Source organism: Netta rufina, assembly GCF_964035555.1.
Source record: "Netta rufina genome assembly, chromosome: 17".
In the NCBI taxonomy this organism is placed as follows: Eukaryota; Metazoa; Chordata; class Aves; order Anseriformes; family Anatidae; genus Netta; species Netta rufina.
Genome location: NC_140141.1, coordinates 12754845 through 12775575, shown reverse-complemented (window position 1 = coordinate 12775575; position 20731 = coordinate 12754845). Strand labels below are relative to the sequence as shown.

General features: G+C 52.0%; 1 protein-coding gene across 1 annotated transcript; it reads right to left on the bottom strand.

Annotated features, from left to right (window-relative positions):
* Positions 1–5898: 5898 nt before the first annotated feature.
* ABCB9 (ATP binding cassette subfamily B member 9) lies at positions 5899–19395 on the bottom strand. The gene is made up of 12 exons (XM_084297127.1): positions 19353–19395; positions 17311–17995; positions 16899–17013; positions 16388–16518; positions 14847–15052; positions 14096–14293; positions 12474–12602; positions 11323–11511; positions 10553–10726; positions 9036–9195; positions 8539–8675; positions 5899–7652 (listed from the first exon to the last, which is right to left on the bottom strand). Exons 2-12 carry the CDS (start codon positions 17915–17917, stop codon positions 7314–7316), a joined length of 2385 nt encoding a protein of 794 aa, XP_084153253.1. The 5' UTR covers positions 17918–17995; positions 19353–19395; the 3' UTR covers positions 5899–7313.
* Positions 19396–20731: the final 1336 nt, after the last annotated feature.

Sequence of the window (20731 nt, the reverse complement as noted above, 5' to 3'; positions counted from 1 at the left end):
AAGGGGCTGGAGTGGTGGTGGGGGTGCCCCAGGGTGCGGAGGGGTGGGTGGGCTTCCCTCAAGGTGCCGAGTATCCGTCCTCAGAGCCCCTCGGTGCTGCCTGACCGCAGGGGCTGTGGGGCTGGCTGAGGTGTCAGGGCTTGGAGTGTCCATTTGGTGGGCACCGACCAGCTCCGACTGGCCTCTGACCAGCTCAAAGCACCCCGCGAGTCCCATGTCCTGAGCTCTGTCATGACGTGACGGTGCTGCTGTGGGTATCCTCGTTCTCCTTTTTTGTGTGTAGCTGCAGCTGTAAATGAGGAAGGAAAACCAGGAGAATTATTTAATTCTCACTTCCTTACCTGGTAGGGAGTTGGCCACGGCAAATCGCAGAAGAGTGGCTGCGTTATTGTTCTCAAGTCTAGGCCGAATACCTATTTACGCTTAAAATAGCTAAAAATCTCATCTTGCTAAGCTTCAGTGCTATTCCTTTTGTCTATCATAGGCACTTTCTTCATCAAGCATAAAGGTCAAGAAATGATCTTTCTTTCACAATGTATTTTATAGTGAATTTGAACAATTTTGAAATAAAACCTGCAAGTTTTACATTAAGAAGCATCAATTAAAACATCATGGCTCAATTTGGTTTGTTTCTGATTTATATCCGTTAAGTACACTTGCAAATATATCTACATCATCGACATTTTGCTATGTACTTTGTGATAACACTTTGGAGCAGTAGCTCTCCAATTACTGCTGATGCTGGAGCATAGATGGTACATACAATTACGCCTGGAAATAATTAATCGTGATAACATAGCCTGGGCTGTATGCATCTCTAGGCACACACCACCTTCTGGCCTGCTTTCGTAGCTGATTGTGGGCGTGGGTGCGCCCATTTCCCAGCGTGTAACTGGAGGGAGAACCAGGATAAGCATGTGAGCCAAAGGAACAGGGTAGGAAATGGCCATGGGGTCCTTACCCTTTGTATTTGGCTTTTTTGATCATTCTGAAGAAAGAAAACAAAAAAATCAATGCGGTGAACTGAATCAATTTCTGATGTAATCCTACTCAAACATAATGACATTAGTCACGTTCAGGAAGTGACCCAGTACTTCCTGGCAGACCTGAACAAAGACAGCACCATTGTGATTGTTTCTTTTTGTCCTACAACTAAACTCAGCTCTCCATCTCCCCCAAAAACCCTCTCTGTCACCTCACAGGTCGCAAAGCCTGACAGTAACACACTGCCAGCAGAAGGCTTCCTGGCCTTCTGGCTGTTCAGTGCAGGGCTTTTGTGAGCTGAGTGCTAGAGGCAGGTAAGAGAGGTCAAAGCATCCGGCAGCTGAGCTTGCTTAGGGTGGGGAGAACGTGATTAGCGATATGGGCATGTGTCTGCTCTTCCACGTCAACATGCCTGCGTATCGCTGAGCTATGTGCCAAACTCCTCCTTGTGGGGGTGCTCTGCTCGGAGCTAAGATGAGTAAGCAGCTGTACCCCTTGGCTGTGACATGGCTTTTCAGGGCCACTACAGCCTGACCTTGTTATTTAAAACCAGCAGATAGCTGCCATGTCAACACGCTATCGCATGCCATATTTGCATACACCCATCAAAGAGAGTTGTAGCCTGGTGTTGAACCAGTCTTTAAATCTCTACACGCATGCAAACAAGTACATGTATGTGTGAACACACACACATATAAACAGAGGAATTAGCTGAGGGATTAAAAGAAGCCCCTTCTTCTAAAGAACATTAGTGATTCTAACTTCATAGCATAGCAAGATAATTGGTATGGGGGGAGCGTGGTTTAGAAGAGTCTGACTCAGCTTCATGTTGTAAATCTAGTTTCACCACTGCCTCTTCGTGTGATCCTGAGTGGAGTTCTCAGCTTCCCTCAACCACAGGGCCTTTTGCTTAAAAGGAAAAAATCAAAATAACCACTCGGACCCATGCAGGGAGTGGAGAGGAATAGCTCACAGTGAATAATGCTGGTGGAGGTACTGTGGGTGAATATCTCAGGTGAAGGGCACTACAGTATTACCATCACTGTATTGTCAATATGCTGATGGGAAAGATGATTCTATATTACAGTGACCTTCTCAGGGGATCTTCTATGTAATTATATAATTTGTTCTTGTTTATTTTGCATAGGGTTGTTCTTGGAATTGTACTGCTGTAGACATCAAGGAATGGATTATTTGAATTTGCCAATGGTAAACAATATTTAATTAGTTAGAAGCCATATAATGAAAAACAATGAAGTCCTCAGAAAATGCACGGGGAAAACAAAACTCATTTGTGCTCAAGTACAACATATATTGAAAATACTTTTTCTCCCCATGTAGATAAATTTGCATTCTGAGGTGTTGGGGAGGAGTGTCAATATTAAACATCTGGTCTGCTTTTTAGTACTCTGAACAGAATCTGTATGTGATTGAGAATTCGAGTTTGGCCAGAAAAACAACTGAGGTTGAGAGACAAAATAGGGGTCAGCTGCTTTTGTATAATTACATATTCTACTTGGATAGGTTGGAAGGTGCCTTTCCATTCAGCAGTCTTCACGAAAGATTAAGGTTTTGTGACAGCACATCACTTCGACAGAACGTGAAGAATAGCAGATAAACTAGGATTTTAGGCTACAGGGATTATCAAATATTGCAACGCTGCAGTTAGAGATTTATCAGCTGCCAAGCCCTGGTTCTTCTTTACCTTTGCTAAAATCCTTTTGAAAGGTGACAGTACTCATGAATGTTAAAAATGTAAGCAGGCAAAGTACAGAAGCCAGGATTTCTTATTAAAGGAGAAGTAGAACAAAAACTCTGGGAGGACTACAGTAGAAGCTGTGTCGTGGTGAATAAGAAGTCAGGCCACAGTCATGGGGAGAACTGGCATCCAGCCCAGTTGAAATTAAATGTTAGTTGTTGTTTTTTATTTTTAATTTTTTAAACCTGAGCCTGGATTTCCTTCTGTCGCCTCATATCCCTTTACAGTCAACAGCACTGCATCCATGCATATTTATTAGATTTAGACATATTTTGCAAGTCACCTTCACAACTTCTTTTCTTTTCCTGGACAAACTGGTTGGTTACGTAGAGACTGAATTTGCAAGTCTAATCTTCGGAGGTTATTAACCCATTTTAGTCTGGTTGCTCAATAGGTAGATAAGTTTTTAGGCTTCTTTGCAATTTCATTTCCTCATCGAAGTCCACGCTTCTGTCCAGATTTCACAGTTTAGATTCCTTCACACGTGAAATGAACTTTATATCCAGCCTCCTGGCGGAGAAACAGCAGTTCTGCTGTTAGTATTGCTTTCATTTAGTGAGCCAGAGGCGTGAAATGAGCAGGTTTATACACCTGCATACACATTCTTTGCCCTAAGCTCCCAGTGACGCTGGAGGAAACAAGGCAGACGCTATTTCTCCTCCCCACGCTAAGGTGCAGCTCCAAACCTGAACTGGAAGCACTCTGGGTATTTATTTGCTTGTGGTATTTCCAGCTCTGCTGAAGGCCTAGAAAGCCCAGCCACTGAAACACACACAATTACATATTGAGGCAGAGTTTGGGGTGCTGGGAGACAACCTGTAGGAATAAACACAGCTATGTTTTTTCCATTACACTGCATTCACATTTACCTTATGTACAGGGGTAAATACATGTTGTTTGGGAATCGCTAAGAATGTAGGATCTGCTCTTGAACTTTGTCTTGGAGAGGGTTCTCCAATGTTTAAATTAAATAAAGCTGTGGTTATACTCATTACAGGGCATGGTTTGAGCTTATTAACTGTGAGGAAAACAACATATTACAGAGCATACAGTCAACCTTTGTCAGCACCTGTGCTTTTGAATGACCATGGGCTTCCAACTCTGCCATGACAGCCTTTAGGCTGTGCTCCATGAGTTCAGGTTTCGGAGAAACACATCTGAGTTCCCTGTGGAAAAAAAGACTCTCCCCTTCTAGGAGAATAAACTTATCCGCCTTGCTGTCATCCAGAAGTGCCTGAACAGATCTTCTTTGTGTTCCCATGTAAACATCAGCTCCGGGTAAACATGCAGCCACAAAATATTACGTGTCAGGGTCTCAGAGGGAACGACGGCGTTTTTTCCAGAACAGCCTGAAATTCGGAGACTGCACACAGGCTGCGAGGCCCAAGGACAAGGGCAGCTCCGGATAGAGCACTGAAAGAATTGCCATTGCTACACCAAGTTAATACAGCCTCACTCTTGGCCCTTGCTTGGCCAACAGGCATTTCTGACACCAATTTTTACATTACAAGCAAACCCTGAAGAGGAGACAGTGCTCCTATGGAGACTTAGCACAGTGTTTGTTTGTGCTCATGCTCTAATTTAGCTTTCAAGGAATTCTTTATGAGTTCAGGCACTTGGTTCCCACCCAAAGTTTCTTCTTCGGCTCCCTTGGGAGATCCAGTCCGTGCACGAAAGAGAGCAAGAGGTCTGAAAAGAATGCTTTCAGCTGGACCAGACATGACACTTCTCATGAAAACAGATTGAAAAATGCTCAGCAAGCAACTTCTGCGTACATGGAACTACAGCTGAATGCAGTGACCCCGTAAGGTAGGGGAGTCCCATCATAAAAAGAAGTCATTGCCAGAATGATTTTGTAAAGCAAGATTTTCGTTACAGTTACAGGGTTTGTACAGGTTTGGGAACAGGGCCAACAGAAATGCCTGTATTATGTTAGTATTGCTGGAGCCCTGGTAGTGTGTGGAGCTCCCACCACACTTCCAGGCCCTAAGAAAACCCTTGCAGCTTTAGCCTTCCAGCAGATCTACTCGTCATGTGCCAGCAGCACAATAAAAGGACTTGTTCAAGCCCCAAGATGTAAAGCTCAGTGGAAAAGGAGCCTCGAGTTATCTGGATGCAAGAGAGAATTCAGCACCAGTGGCAGTGAACAAAGTCAGGCTCTGTTATCAGCTTGGCCTGGTGCCACCACAGAGACAATCTGCCCATTCCAATTCCTATTTCAATTGAAGCTTTTCGGACCCAAACTGGGAGTACAATGCTGGGATTATCATCACAACACGCTTGGAAAGCAGGGCTCCCTTACCCAAATTCACTGTAGCCTTTGCAATAAAACTAATCCATGTGTATCCTCAGATTCTTCTTATTGCAGCACTGCCTGGGAGGCCACACACATCAGGATCTAATTCTCTTTTCTGCCATCTCATGTAATAGTGAGCATTGTCCTAACAGCACTTCTCAGGGTGTTGGCTTCCCTAATTCCCAGGTTACATTACTTTATTTTTTTTTCTTCCAGTTTTTCAATTAAGCAGCAATCAATTCCATTTCTACAACCCTAGAAATCTGCTCAGTCGCTGATAAGAACACAGAATTGCTTGCCCTCCAGCACTGGGTGGAACCCCCTCTTTATACCCACAGTGAATATTAGCATCAGGCAGGAACATACTGGCCACTTACTGAAATGGTGCGGAGAAATGATTTCAGTGAGCTTTTGCAGCATGATAGAGGTTTCACGAGTGGAGGAAGATAAGACAAAGAGAGCTCTCTTCCTTCCAAGGCACGGATTTTTATCCTATCACAAAAGCAAGCAGCTGAAAAGACTCCAGCCACAAAGCCCTGTGCTTTGACAACAGTCAGACTGCCTGTCCTTTTGTGTGGGACTGATTGCCAGATGGGATCCGAGATGGAAACAAGTTCTTAAACAAGTTATACCTAGTGTGATGGTTCACGGTCATTATCAGATGCTGAAGGCTGTTACATACCTCATTCTCCATAGGTACTTCTTGTTATTCCCCATGAGGGAACCAGAACATGTGTGGTAAGCAGCTGTATCCATCCATCATCTCAGATGAACATTACCTTGAAAAACCCAGATGTTCTGAATGCAAAAAAAAACAAAACAACAAAACATCCCCCACTAGACTGGCTCAATGTTGAGTGGCAGAGGTAGTATTTTATTTTTGTTTGAGCATCCCTCCTCAAGGACACTAAAGAGTTTGTAAAACATCACTGAACGAAATCAAAACAGTGCGAACAACGAAACTGCAAAACTGCCAAAAAGTAAAACACAGCAGCATTCAAATACTGAAAAACATGAGAGCTAAAGTGCTTGAGATCATTTCTTAACTATGCACAGTCTGAGTCAATCTTTCCCACAAAATCCAATGCTATTTTTCAATAGCATCTGCCTGGCTGCATAGGTTTCTTCACCAATCTATGGCAGCATAACACTACTAAGCCAGAGCCATCACACGAAAGGACTAGGAGCAATATACGTCTTTCTTTCCCTCTTACTAAAAGTTAATAAATAGTACTCAAAGAAACACATTTCACAGTTCAGGCAGCGGAAGTCTGACTTCCAGGAAAGTGACTGTACGGATTTCCCATGCAGTGAAATCACTTGCATTGCCTGAAGCTGAACAAAGCTTTGGTGGGTTCTATAAAGTGCTGTCTTTTAGTATTTTATGCCTGTCTTTAGTAGTGTTTTTTTCAAACCAGCACCGGGGTTGTGAGTTTAAAAAAATACTGAAGTAACAGACTGAATTTCAGTGGACACTGGAGCCAGACAGACATTGTACAGTGCACACAGAAATATAATAATAATTAAAAAAATCCCTAACCCAATTATGGTAAAACTCTTCGTCCTTAAAAAGAAAACCAAACGCCCACCAAGCACCAAGAGTAAATCTGAAAGCAACACCTGCCTCCTGGTCCCCTGGCTCATTCCAGGAAGGATGATTACTACGTGAAACAAGCTCAGCAGCAATGGTTGTGAGCCTGAGCCTGCAGGCACTCAGTGCAAAACTCTCCCAGCATTCAGCCCCATGGAAGGGATCCCATTTTCCCCGAAGCTGAAGGGAGCTCCCTACAGACTTCAGCAGACTTTGGACTGACCCCATAGATTGACAGCAGGAGCAGGACCTTGTTTTACAGTCGCTGCTTTTCTACCCAGCCAAGAAAGCCACCCCCTGAAATTCCTGGAGGGGTTTTCAACCTTCCCCTCCATGCATGCATTTAACATCCAGTACAGTTAATAGCAGTTACACATGCATATCAATGGGAGAAAAGTCCCAGTCGAGAGGAATTACTGGTAGTAAGAAAAGAAACCCAGTAGAAATGCTGAGAATGGCTAAAGACCCAACTCCCCAGTCGGTTTCCCTGTTTAACCAGCAGGCGTCTGCCCCGCCGGGCTGTACTGCAGGAAGCTCTAGAAGTGTGTGGTTTTGTGTGCACGGCTGCGTGGCGCACGCGGGACGGGCGAACGGGCGGCGTTGTGCGGCGTGCCGGCCCGTCGGCAAGCTGCCTCCTGCCTCGGCATCCCAGCAGGCATCTCCAGCGCCGGCCCTCGCCGCTCTCACTTGTGAGCTGTGTTGTTATAATCGTCCTGCGCCGTGGCCGGGAGGGAATGGTCTATCCTGAACTCTTCCTCCAGCCCGCTGGGCGCCTTCGCTGAATCTCCCCGGGCTTCGGGTTGGTGGCCGCCCGTGCCGCCTGCCTCGAGCCCCAGGATCTGTCTCTGCACCAGCTTGGAATAAAGCCCTCCTTCTTCCATCAGCTCCTTGTGCGAGCCCTGCTGCACCACGCGGCCCTTGTCCAGCACAATGATGTTGTGTGCCTTCTCCACAGTGCTCAGCCTGTGAGCTATGACGAGCACAGTGTGGTTCTGCAAATCGCCGTAGATCGCCTGCTGAATCTGCGCGGGAGGAAAAGCTGTTAGTGCACGAGCATCGCTGGCACCGCTTTGGGAGGGGAGAAGAGCAGCTTTGTGGCTCTGTGTTAAGAAATCTCTGGGCAGGAGGTTTGCTCTCCTCTGGCTACGCAGAGGACACGAGAGCAGGACTCCCTGTAGCACTACCAGCACCAGCATGTCCATCCTGGCTCTCACTGCCTAGCCACAAATCCTCTCAGTCCAGCCAGCTCACGGATGCGGTATGCATCCATCCGCTGCCAGGAAAGGGCTAGGGTGGTTAAATGACAGGTCTGCTCTTGCATGCTGGGCTCTCGTTAGAGCTGGATGCAAATAAAGGCCACGCAGCGTTGGCACAGACTGCGGGAAGCTGACACCTGGGAAATGCGGCTGCTTAGAAAGGTGGGGCTGTTTCCTGGGAAGCTAACAAGGCAAACCAAGAGAGCAGCTTTCCAGCCAAGAGCCAGACAAAGGCGCTAAGATCTGAAGGCTGGCAGATGGTCACCGGGCACACATCAAATTGACACCCCCAGCTATCCAAAACCAGCCCCAGGCCGGCATCAGATACCACGCATGATGCTGAGGACAGTGCTCTGCTGCTGGTAGAGCCGTTTGGTTGTCACATCCCAGTGAGAAAAACCACGGCACAGCTCACAGAGCTCAGGGCCTTTCCTGCAAGTATGGCTGGTTCAGTGCCTCAGCTGGGATTTCAGCTCGGGTAGTCCTACCCTGCCTACTGCAGAACCATTTTTAGAGTCTTTCTGTGCGTCTTGGCCCAAAAGGCTGCACGGTGTTGCTGTATGCCAGCTAACACTTCGCACACTTCAGCAGCTGGCAGGGATCCTGACCTGAGAGGGCTTGGCAGGCCCCGACACCCAGGTCACCCACTCACCGCGTGTTCGCTCTCTGCGTCCAGTGCGCTCGTGGCTTCGTCCAGGATGAGGATGGGGGGCGTTCGGATCAAGGCCCTGGCAATAGCCACTCTCTGCTTCTGGCCACCCGACAGCTGAGCTCCTTTTTCGCCTGCCTCTGTTGGATCAAGAGAGAAAAAGGGGGCAAAATAAAAATCAAGAGCTGCCACCAAGTTCAGCGCCCAGCCAACAGCACCAGGATGGTGGCATGCTTTGAAGCAAAGACCAGATAAATGCTACGGCTCCTGCTCACTTGGCAGATTAATTTAAATGTATTAAACACCTGCAAGGCTACAGTCCTTCCCTCCGGCAGCAAGTTCTCCAAGTCCCAGGGTGTGAGGGACTGATGCTCATGGAAACAACCAAAGGAGGAAGTCCCCGAGCCTGGGAGATCATCCAGGTCCCAGCTTCCCTCTCTGCCTTCTCATAGTTCCCTAGGTACAACTCAGGGTCAGGGCAAAGGGAGGGATGTCAGTACCTGTGTGGTAGCCGTCCTGTAGCTCCGTGATGAAGGCATGTGCGTTAGCCTTCTGGGCAGCCTGAACAACCGACTCGAAGGAGGCCGAAGCTAAGCCGTAGGAAATATTATCAGCAATGGAGCGAGCAAACAGCACCGGCTCTTGGCTCACCAAGGAGATCTGCAGAAAGAAAGGGAAGAGCAGGCAGTAAGGAGCTGGAGACACGACGTCTGACATCTCAGATCAGCAGCATTTGTTCCTGCCAGGTAAGGACTTGAGTGGGCAGAGCCCCACCATTAAACTGAGAGACAGAAATTGCTCAACGTCAGCTTCCAGCGACGCTGGTACTGACAGGGTGCTGGGAGGCTGCTGCATAGGAAAGAAAACGCAGGCAGTGCTGGTATGTTGGCACCTCAGATGGGCACCCCCTGTCCAGCACCCTGCTGTGGTTTTGCTCCAAGCCCATAATTCCCAGCACTGTCTGCTCTTCCCAGTATGGGAAACCAGTTGCTGGGACAAGGCAGACCGGACAGACCTCCCAAAATCTTGCTGATTTCCCGTTCAAGGCTAGTTGTCACAAATGGGCCCTGTGAATAATCCCCCCTGCGTCTTTTAATCCAAAATTAGGAAGTTCTGGACATAGCTGATGCAATTCCTTAATTGCTTAGCAACGGTCTCCCTGCCCCACTGTACAGCCATTGCTGCTCACTCTCAAATTCCGCCTTTGTTAAACAGCCTATATTGAAATAAATTGAACCCTCCAAATTATTGCTCAGAACGGGACGTGAAGAGAGCCAGCAGGATACGGTCATATTTTAATTGACTTCTCCCCATGCTCCTAACACCACACCAGGCCTGCTAAGCTGAAAGACTTGCTTGTCTTTTAGTTTTCACTCAGTACAGGCAGGGAATGTAAATTAGTCACACTGACTTTGGCTTTCCAGCCTGCTTCTGATCAATTGTTTTCAGGTTTTCCTGCTGACTCGCGAGGCCATTCACTCTGGGGGCAAACAAAGCGGGCAGTTACTTGCAGAGGAGATGGAGACTGATCTGTGCTGACATGCAGACAAGAGACAAGGGGCCCAAACCCCTCTCTCCTGGGGAAAGCACCCAGCCCCTCCACTGCTCCTCCTGCTGCTGGCATCCTGAGCAGTTTAAATCCCAAAATCTCATCTGAGAATTACTTTGAGATCTTAAGGTGGAACATGCTGGAGGACTGTAAAACACTTTTTCCGAACTCACCTTAGACTGTAATTAATCAAACAATGAAAACTGTATTTCTAATGGGTTGTCCAAAAAATACAAAAACACAACATGTTGCTTGTCCTGGTTTTGGAAGACTTCCCCCTCCCCACGAACCGATCACTGCCCCTTTCCCTTCTGCCCCCACAATCTAAATTTGTTTCCTGGACCACCTCCAGCTTTCCGGACATTTCGGAGGCTGCCAGCTCAAATCCACAGCCACATGCACCACTGCCATCCATCCCCTCCGACCACGGCAGGCGCTAGCTAGAAGACACGTAGCAGTCGCTCGTACCACTGAGTGCAGGTACTTGTGATCGTACATGTTAATGGGACGCCCGTCGAGCAGCACCTGCCCATCTTGCAGAGGGTAAAAGTTCTCCAGGATGTTGACGCAGGAGCTCTTCCCGCTGCCCGAGGGGCCCACCAGTGCCGTCACTTTGCCGGGGTGCAGGGTGAAGGACACGTTCTGCAACACGGATGGGAGAGTGTGGTCAGGTGCTGGCCTTCACCAAGGTCCTGGGGCAGTGCTTTGGGCACTGTGCAGGGGATTTAGCCAAATTGCGGTCCCCACCTTGATGGCGAGCTGCTTCAGACATCTCGCCTACAAAAGACTAGCTGTTTGCTTCTCCTCCCAGCTCCCTTCCTCCGAGGAAGCAAGAAGCCTGCAAGCTCGCTTTGAATTTGCCTGCTTGCGTGGCAGGACGTCCAAAAACTGCACGGCTTTGCTGTCTTGCCCTGCCCTGTGACCTCAGCCCCTCTCTCACATGGAAGCAGCCTGAGACAACTTGGCACAAAGCCCTGTACCACGCTGACATGTTCAACGTCTGAGCTGGGAACAAGGGTTTTATTAATAAAACTCCTTCCCTGTAAGGAAAGGCAGCTCTGGACACCCACTGTTCATTATGATCTGTTTGCCAGCATCCCACTGAGCCTGCCTTTATGCATCTCCAGAAGGGCAGCTGACCTTCCCTGTGGGCTGGGGATCAATTATTGTCTTGACAGAGGAATATCGTGATAGGAATATCCTCCCGATGGGGAGTTCTCTGCACTGGTGGGGCTCACCTGGAGGACCTGCGTGGCAGAGCGAGTGCGGTAGGAGAATGTCACGTTTCTGAACTCCACCTTCCCATCCACGTGGTCCGGGGCCAGAGACCCATCGTTCACCATCGTTGGCTTGCGGTCGATGAACTCGAACACCTTCTCAGCAGCTCCCACCCCCTGCATCAGGCCGCTGTAGACGGAGCCCACGGACTGGAAGGGAAGAGGCAACGATGAAACCCTCTCAAGTGATGGAAACAGCAATCACAGCCACTCGTGAGGAGAGTGGTCAAAGTGTTTCCAAATCCATCACCTGGTGTTAACTAGAAGCAGACAGAGAAAGAAAGCTCTTACCCTCACCCAAGGTTTATTCCTCTCCGGAATAACGCCCCATCACGCTGGCCCTTCTCTGTTAAATCCAGAATTGCTGAACAGCCTGTACTGCAACTGCCCCTCCCATTGGAGGACGAAAAAAAACAAAAACCCAAACCATACGAAATGCACACCAAAACCACAGCCTGGAAACACCACCAGAGCCTGCAGTTATCAGCACAGATGGTGAGAGCTGGGCGAGCTGTCTCCGGCTCTGCTCTGTCACTGAAGCACCGCTGAAACCAAACTTGGCTGCGAGGAAACCTGGACTTGCTAATTTCTGCCTCAATTAGCCAAAATGACACCTTGGCGAGGGGGAGGCAGCCCCGGGTGGGCTCCACTGTCCCGCCCACAATCCCAGCTCACTAACATGCTGCCAACGCAGCAGCTTGCAGCCTGTTCCAGGGAAGTTAAAAAAAATAAAGTAATGTAATTAAGCTCTTAATGAACCCTGAAATTTAACAGGCAGACGCACAATCTCGGCATCCTTCATACCACGAAACGTGCTTGGGAGACAGCCAGGATTCTCCTGTTCAGCGGGGCCAGCCCAAACCTTTTGGTGCTGATTGCCTTATTGGTGCTGAGCTGCTCTGGGTGCTTTCAGGTGTCCAGGTGTTAGCAGTGGCTGTGTTTGTGGGGCCATAGCGGGATGAGAGCAGGGAGCAGAGGGCACACAGGTGGGTGAAGCCACCCATGTGGTAGGGTAGGCAACACCGGGTCTAGTCCTGCAACTGCAGAGACTGGGAACATCTGGAAGACGAACATCACCTTGATACGGGGTGTCCCAGAGGGATCAGGCTCACCTCCATGCAGTCTCCCAAGACGAACTCATAAATGATGAAGGATATCAGGTTTCCGCTTGTCATTTGCCCAGAGATCACGAGGTGCCCGCCGTAGTAAAGGATGCTGACCTGGACCACCAGGAGGGTCAGCTGAAAGCAAGCAAACAGCCCCAAATCAGCAAGGACGACTGATGTTTTGGTGTTGCTGTAGTTACCCACACAACAGCCCACAGCTCAGGAGCTGACATTTATTCTTTGAGCCCCAAACCAAGCATCCTTGACAGCGCATGGCTGACAGCAGTGAGGATGGATACGAGAAGGGAAAAACAACTCAGGTACTTGGGCTGGGATCTTTCAGCAAAACAGGAATCCAGAGGGGCAACAGCCAAGGAAGGAGAATTTATCTGAAATCACAGTGCCTCATCGATGTCTCTTGAGCTAATATCCTCAAGGATAATGATCCATGCTTGAATTACCCAACACATGCAGTCACCTCGCCACTAAAATAAACTCTGTTATATGACTGTGACACATTTTAATTTAGAGCACCAAACCAAGCCAAGAGCTAATGCACAAAATCCCTGCAGCACAACCTCAGCTCTCGCTTGAGATCAGTGTGTGGGGGTGCCACCTACTCCACGGAGACAGCTCAGCCCTGACGTGACAGATAACAGCCCCGTGCCTTTAGTCAGCCTGCTTCTTTCCACGCAATGCCCAGCGCTCTGCGCAACGTTTGCCACGCAGGCTGCTACTGGGGAAAAGTTCCTTTTCTCTCCACCAAGATCTGACCTTAAGATCCTCAGTTTCCTCTGAGAAAGGCTCCGCGAGGGCTGTGCTAAATCTGTCAGCTTCTTTTTACGTGAGCCCCACAGGAGCAGTTTTAATGGTTTTGGACTCCTTTGATTCAGCGGGATCTGTTCTGACCCAGTTCTTGCTGCTGGCTTCACCTGGTTGTGTAGGAACAATGCTAGAAATGCTCCGATTTTGCTTCCAGCTTTGGGAACCCGTAAGCCTCCCACAGCTGCACGAGGGCGTCATACCTCAAAAAACCTTTCAACAGCATCCCTGAAGTCGTGTGGGTAAGGGCAGCCCAACACAAGGGCTTTGCACTGCCTTAGCTGCTGGTGCAGAAGCCCTGGACCATCTGGTCCCAAGCAGTGAAAAAACCACTTTGCAAATAAAAATAAAACACAACAAAACAAAAAAAATCAGCAGCCTCCCCTCACCACTGCCCCCACACAGAAGATCCCTGTTTCTGAGCAGAGGCTCAACCAACGCAGCGGCTGCTTCCTGGCTGGAGCAGCCGGAGATGAGCTGGCACAGGCATGCAATGCAGCAACCTGAAAACACGGGGTTTTCCACGACCTTGAGCAGTTATCAGTGATATTTTTATTTACAGGAGAAAGCAGACTGCTCAGTGGCGTGATGCAATGCTGCCCTAAGGGGGAACGGAACGTATTTTCGATGAGTTCAAAAAAAATAATAAAAAATATCAAGAGATGGTGGTTTACTGGCAGCAGACACCAAGGCTGGGCTCATCCCACAGAGCTCTCTGAGAGCGTGGAGCAGCACGGACATCACACCACGCGTGGTTTGTCACCTGAAGTGATGTCCCCTGCCCGTCCCTAGTGCTGGTCACCTACCCCGCTGGACCACACGTAGTAGGTGTAAGCCAGGGCCTCGCGCTTGTTCAGTTTGTACACCTGCTGCAGCTTCTGCCAGTACACGTTGGCCTCTGTCTCCTCGTTTGCAAAGCTGCGGACAGTCTTCATGGCAGAGATGGTCTCTTCAGCGGTGTTGTTGGCCTTGGCCAGGGCATTCTGCACGTCCTTGGAGAGTTTCTGCAAGGAGCAGAAGCAGAGGGAGCTCAACACACATCCAGCTGCCCTTTCTCAGGCTCAGGAGAGGGCACGGTGGCATTTTCCAAGGCTATGGACTGAGCCAAGGCTGAGCACTGGGATGCATCCCCCACCTCAGGACAGTGGGGCACGTGGTGTAAGACTTGTGCGGGCCACAGGCTGTGGCATTAACCACGGGGGACAGGCCTTTGGCATCGAAATGGAGCTTGGGGCTAGGTTTAACCCTCCACCCGAGTCACTCCAAAGGGAGAGGAGAGGAGAGGACATTCAGCAGATGAACGAGCAGGCACATATGGGACATCTTGTGGGCAAGCTACCTCTCCTGTCAGCTCCTGAGCACGAAGATAACAGCCAGGCCTATGCTAATCTGCCCACATAGCTGTAACACTGTCCTTCTGCCCCCACTGCAGCCAGCAAAACACCCCAATATCAATCCCTGCAGCTCCAAGGCCACCCACAGTCCCCACAACAGCTTCTCAAGGGGGCCAGCCCAGCGCCGTGGCACACGACAGCCACACCAGCCCCTCCTGCCTACCTTGTAGTACTTGCCGTAGACGTCGGACACCAGCATGATGATGGGGAAGCCCATGAAGGTGACGAGCGAGAGCTTCCACGAGAGGCTGAACATGAAGAAGATCACCCCTGTGGCCTTCACGACGTTGCGCAGGAAGATGTTGATGTTCTGGGAGACCAGGTCGCTCACGATGGTCGTGTCCGACGTCAGGCGGGAGATGACGTCCCCTGCAGGACCGAGGGGTTGGGGAAGGGAGAGAGGGGACACATCACCACAGCAGGTCAATGCCTGGCCGTGTCCCGTGTCCCATGATGGGACCACACACAGGAGCTCCTCATCCAGCCCAGGCCCTGACTAAGGGTTTGCTGAACAGCATGGACGGGGATCCACAACAGTGAATGTGAAGCAAAGCAGAGGAGCTCAGGCTGCTGGATGCACACGGGACATGAAATGCATCCAAAAGCACAAACTACAACCTCGTGTCACTCAGGACATCTGCAGAACTAAGGGGACTGCCTCTGCACTATACCCTGGAGGGCACCCTGTGGGCACACAGGCTGCCACGTGGGTGTTCACTGGGCTGAACACCCCTCTGGAGCTGTCACCCCAGCCCCCAGCTCATTTCTGAATGATGCCAGGAGCCCTCCACGAGCCTGCCAGGGGCTGCTGGCACCTTTCCCTGCTGTCCTCGCAGGACCAGAAGCACTCCTGGCACAGCACGCCCCGCAGAGGATGAGGCAGCTTTGGGTTTAGCTGTGTGTCCTGCAGCCTGGAGGAGGCCCAAGTGACCTGGAGGATGTGGGTGTGACAACTAAGGACAAAGCTCCTGCAGTGGAGATGAACATTAAGAGCCAGCAAACACCACCCTGAATTTCTAAGTACTTGGCCTGTCTTCGAGTGCAGCCAGGGCCGAATCCCCGTACTGAGCAACTGCTAGTCCAGGGTTACTGATCCCACTTCCAGTAACATCTCCAGTGTCCTCAGCTACCAGGGCAGCTTGCAACGATTGCTAAATAGAGCGGTAACCTCAAAACTAAAAATATCGCCAGGAAGAAATTAAGTGTGGGAAAAGTTGCAGCCGACTGGGACCACGCCAGAATGACACAGCCGGGGACGGGACTGAGTGGCAAGCTGGGAAAGCCACAAGCAAGCACAGCAAGCTTTACACGCCCAAGGTTTCCAGTGCCTGGAGCAGAGATGGAGGGCAGCTGATCAGTGGGAACTGAAGGGAGGTGCAGGAAGGGGAAAGGAGGTGTTTTGGAGATGACATGGCCAGAGATGAATGTGTCAGCCCCAGGGCTGCTGGATGTCAGGCTGGTTGGTGGCAGAGTGACATCCTCAAGGTGCTGGGCAATCCTGACCCCATGGCAGGGAGGTACCCAAAAGGTTGAAAAAATAAAATAAAATAAAATAAAATAAAAGCTTTCTATCCCCATTTCTAAACACGAGCATTTGGGTGCCACCTCCAGCTACCTGCCAGGAGGGCAAACCAAGGGGAAAAATACCGTACGCTGGGACGGGATGGAGGGACTAGAGCAAACCCAGGGGAAAGGGGAACCCACCTGTACGGTTCTCATCAAAGAAACTCATCTCTTGGGACACCAGCGACCTGAAGAGGCAGTTGCGGAGGCGGATGTTCAGCCTTGCAAATATGAGCGTAAAAACGCCGCCCCGGATACCTGCGGCAAATGAGCTAATTGCAGATAAGAAACGTTATAGACCAGTGGACACGAAACCCACTCCTCAGCAACACAAACACACCAACGCCCACGCCGAGGGCTTGGGCAATGCTGTGCCGGTACCGTTTCCACCCCGGGAAGTGATGGTGTTACCAACCCCACAAGGGGGCACTGGTCCTAACCCCAGCAATGACACCCATCAGGACGGGACCCGGTGCTGCCAGGACAACCTTCCCTGGGGGGCCCATCCCCTGTGCCTGCTCCTGCTCCCCCACCACAGGCAGATGGACGAGGAGGGCTATGCGATGGCCTCCCCACCACCACCACGGCCTCGCAGCGCCACAAAGCACCGAGAAGCCAAAACGCATCCCTGGGCGCCAGCCCCCGCGATTACCTTCCTATGGCGAGCAGCGACATGACCAGCACCGCCGTGGAGAAGCGGTCCATGCTCTTCTGCACCACGATGCCGTCGATGGCCAGCCCCGTGTAGTAGGGCAGGAAGGTCTCTCCTGTACGGGAACATAGGACGAGAGGTTACAGACCCACCACAGGACCTGCATTCCCAGCCACGAAGGCCCTTGGCCAACCCCATCCCCACCACGCAGGTACCTCACATGAGATGTACCAGGAGGGACAGCCCACAGAGACATCCCATTTCCCATTGCATTTTATCCTCCACTGTACATTTTGCCCTTTTAACTATTCCCCCAGCCCGTTTAGGAGGTGCCACCCATCTCAGGAGCCCCCCACGTGGCTCCTTCCCTCCCGACGAGGGGCAGACGGCCCCCTCCAGCCCCTCCGCTCACCCAGCGCAGCCACCAGGAGGAAGAAGGAGGCGATGCCCAGGAAGAAGGCGTCCGGTTTGGTGTACGACAGCAGCTTGTGGATGGTGGGACCTGCTGCCTCCTCCCGCTTGTCCCGGGGGGCATCGCAGCTCTCCTCCGCCTCGGTGCGGGACTCGGAGCCGGGCCCCAGCGCCTCGCGGGAGGACGTCACGCAGGCCAGCAGCTGCCACAGTCCGAAGGTGGCCGCCAAAGCCACGTAGGTCCAGGCAAAGAGCCCCCAGAACCAGGGGTCCTTGATGGTCCTGCGCACCTCCGAGTAGAGCAGCAGCTTCACCATCATGTAGATGCCCATGAGGAGGCAGACGACGGCGATGAAGGTCCGCGAGGCCCTGAGGCGCCGGGGGCCGTAGGCTGTGTTGGTGGCCACCCCGATGGAAGCCCCCAGCAGCACGCAGCTGCGGTAGAGGCAGCCCCCCCAGACGTCCAGCAGCGAGTTGAAGATGTTGAAGTGCCGCAGGTCCTGCAGGATGTCCCGGCCACCCCGGCCGTGGGCGTAGAGCAGCGTGGTGACCGCCACATCGACCCCGCTCAGCACCAGCGTGCTGGCCACCGCCTTCCAGGCACGCATCCTCCCGGCCGGGTTGGGAGCCACCGAGGCGGTGGGGGGGACGGTTCTAGTGCAGGGAGGACATGGCCACGGTGTCCTCTGCGTGGGGTGAGAAGAAGGGGATGGGGTTGGTGTTCACCACCAGGAGGTGGTGGGGAAAGGGGAGCAGGGTGCAAGTGCCTGTAGGGGAAGCCATGCCAGCCGCCCAGCATCCTGATCCCAAACACCACTATCTGTTCCTTCGTCCCCTCCTCTTCCCCTCTGTATATGCTCTGAGATAATTTCATGGAATTGAACGCCCAAATGAAGACAAATTCCCCCTCCCACATCTCTCCATCCATCCTAAATCCTGAGCCTGAAACCTCCCCTTGCATCTCAGTAGGAAACTTCATCCTCGCTTGCTGTGATGGCCCTGGGCCCACCCTGAGGTCCCAGCTGGGCGATGCTGGGACACGGGCACAGGCCCACGGGGCCAGGACATCTGTGCAGCCCTCGTGCCCTGTGCTATGGAGCCGTGTGGTTATTGAACCCAGATATTTGGGATCTGAGGGTCCCTCCCTGCTTTCCCTGGGAGGGAGCTGAAATCAAGCACTTGATCAAAACCCTATGAAACCGTATCAAAGCAGAAGGGAGAGCAGCTCTGCTTTGTAACAGCTTCTCCTCTTAGAAAACCAACAAAAAATGCATTATCTCCAAAAAATGCATTATCAGTGATGTCTTGAGGCCCCTTCCAACCCCTACAATCCTGTGATTACAGCTCCAGGAGCCACAGCACCCTCCCAAATAACCATTTGGGGCAACCCTCCGAACGTGCTGCATAAAATTCAGAGGCTGCATAAAATTCATTAAAAAATCACGAGGGAAAACTACAAAGCAGCTGGAAACCCACAGCCGCATCCCACGGGAGAGGGAGGCTCCGAGGCGGGACACCGCCCTTGCTACCACGCGGGGCTCCGACCCCACGCGGGGATGCTTGGGACCGGCTCCGAAGTGACATAAAAAGCAGTAAAAAATAAAAATAAAAAAGTGGGACTTCCTTCCTGCCCACCTGAGCCATGCCCAGAGGTGCTGCGCTTCAGGACGAGGCAGCGTGACCGATCCACGCGGGAGCAGCCCCGTGGAGCAAGGAAGGGCCGTACAAAGGCCCCCCGCGATCCGTGGGCACCGGGGCGTTGCGGGGTCCACGGAGAGCCCTTTTGGGCTCTCCGTGGACCCCGCAACGCCCCGGTGCCCGTGTATGGAGTCTTGCCCCACCCCAGCATCCTCCCACCCACCTACCCGCACAACCCACGCAGGCAGCTTTTCCCCGCGCCGCACCCCCTTTTCCCACCAACCGCCACCTCCGCCCACCCCTCCGTGCTCCGGCCATTCCGCAAAACCCCTCAAAACCGGCGCGGAGCCCCAAAAACCCTCCCAAATCCCAACCCACGCAGCGCGCCCCAGCCCCGCTCCCTACCTGCGGCGGCTCCGGCGCCGGCGCGCCCGCTGCGGGAGAAGGTCGCGGGTGGGCGGGGCTTGTCCCAACAAGCCACGCCCACCTCCCCCTTAGCCACGCCCCCTCGCTGCGGCGCTTTCCCGCCGGCGCCACCGTGTGCCGGGAACGGAGGGTGACCAAGGGGGGGGGGGGGCACCGGTGTCGCCCTCCGGTGTCACCCCCCCCCGGCGTCCCCCAGCCCTGCACCGCCTCGGCCAGGGGAGCCTCAGGGTCCCTCCCCGCACCCTGCAAAATTTCACAAAATTTATTTTATTTGGGTAGAAAATAAGAGGGAAAAGATGAAAGGGCCCTAAACCGGGCTTGGCGGGGTTTTATATGGACCCCAAATACAAGGAAACATCAAACCCGGCTTGATGGGGTTTTAAATTAGCCCCTAATAATTAACCCCTACTACAAGGAGTGCTGCGAGGGGTCTGTTTTCAAGAAATCTGGTTTATAAATGTTTTTGAGCCCAGATAAGCACACGCCAGCACTCAGCCTCTTCCCTGCTCAGCACCCAGGTGGGTGACAAGTGACACCGGCGTGGCCTGGGTCAGGGGTCCTAGCACGGGACTTTAACAGGGTCTGCAACCCCATCAGTGCGGCATCTGAGAGATTCCTGGAGTTCACCCTCTGTCTGGGGAGAACAGAAGGAAGAAGGCAGTTTTCTCCGCCTGGATAACCAACAAATGAGAATCTCGCGTTTCGTTGTCGATTTTAATTCTGCTAATGAGTGCTCACAACTAAACAGCTCGCTTCAAGCCATCCCCACGGCCACAGGGATGCAGCCAGACCTGGTGTGGCTCTTCCTGGGTCGGGCTGCCAGCGGGGAGGGCAGATTTAAGCCGGAGGAAGCAGACTGCGACCTGGCGAACGCCGCCTCCTTTCTGGTCCTTCCCCTCTCTGCCCCCAGATCGCTCCCCAGACCTCATTTCAATGATTCTCGTGTTCCAGGAGGAGCCTCTCGGCACCACCGAGCCCCCTGCTGCCCCCAGACGAGGATGGTGCCACTTCTCTGTGCCGTAGGGATGGTCCAAACCTGGACCAGGAAGGGACGGAGCAGAGCCCCTTGTCTGAACCTTCCCCTTCCTTGCTCCCCAAGACAGATCAGATGCGTCCGCGCGCTGGGCTCCCACACAGCTGGGACACAGCCCTCAGGAACAGTTCATTCTGCTGGTCCCAGCCCTGCAGGACCCCCAGAAACACCCCAGCAGCTAACTGGTTTTCTTCCCCCCGGCCATGCTCTGCTCAGGCGGCAGGACTGTCTCGATTTGGAAGGACACAAACTGGCCCTTCTTCAGCTTCTTGAGGGGAGAGGCGCCGTTGCTCCCAAACACGTTGTCTTCCACTTTGAAGGCGAG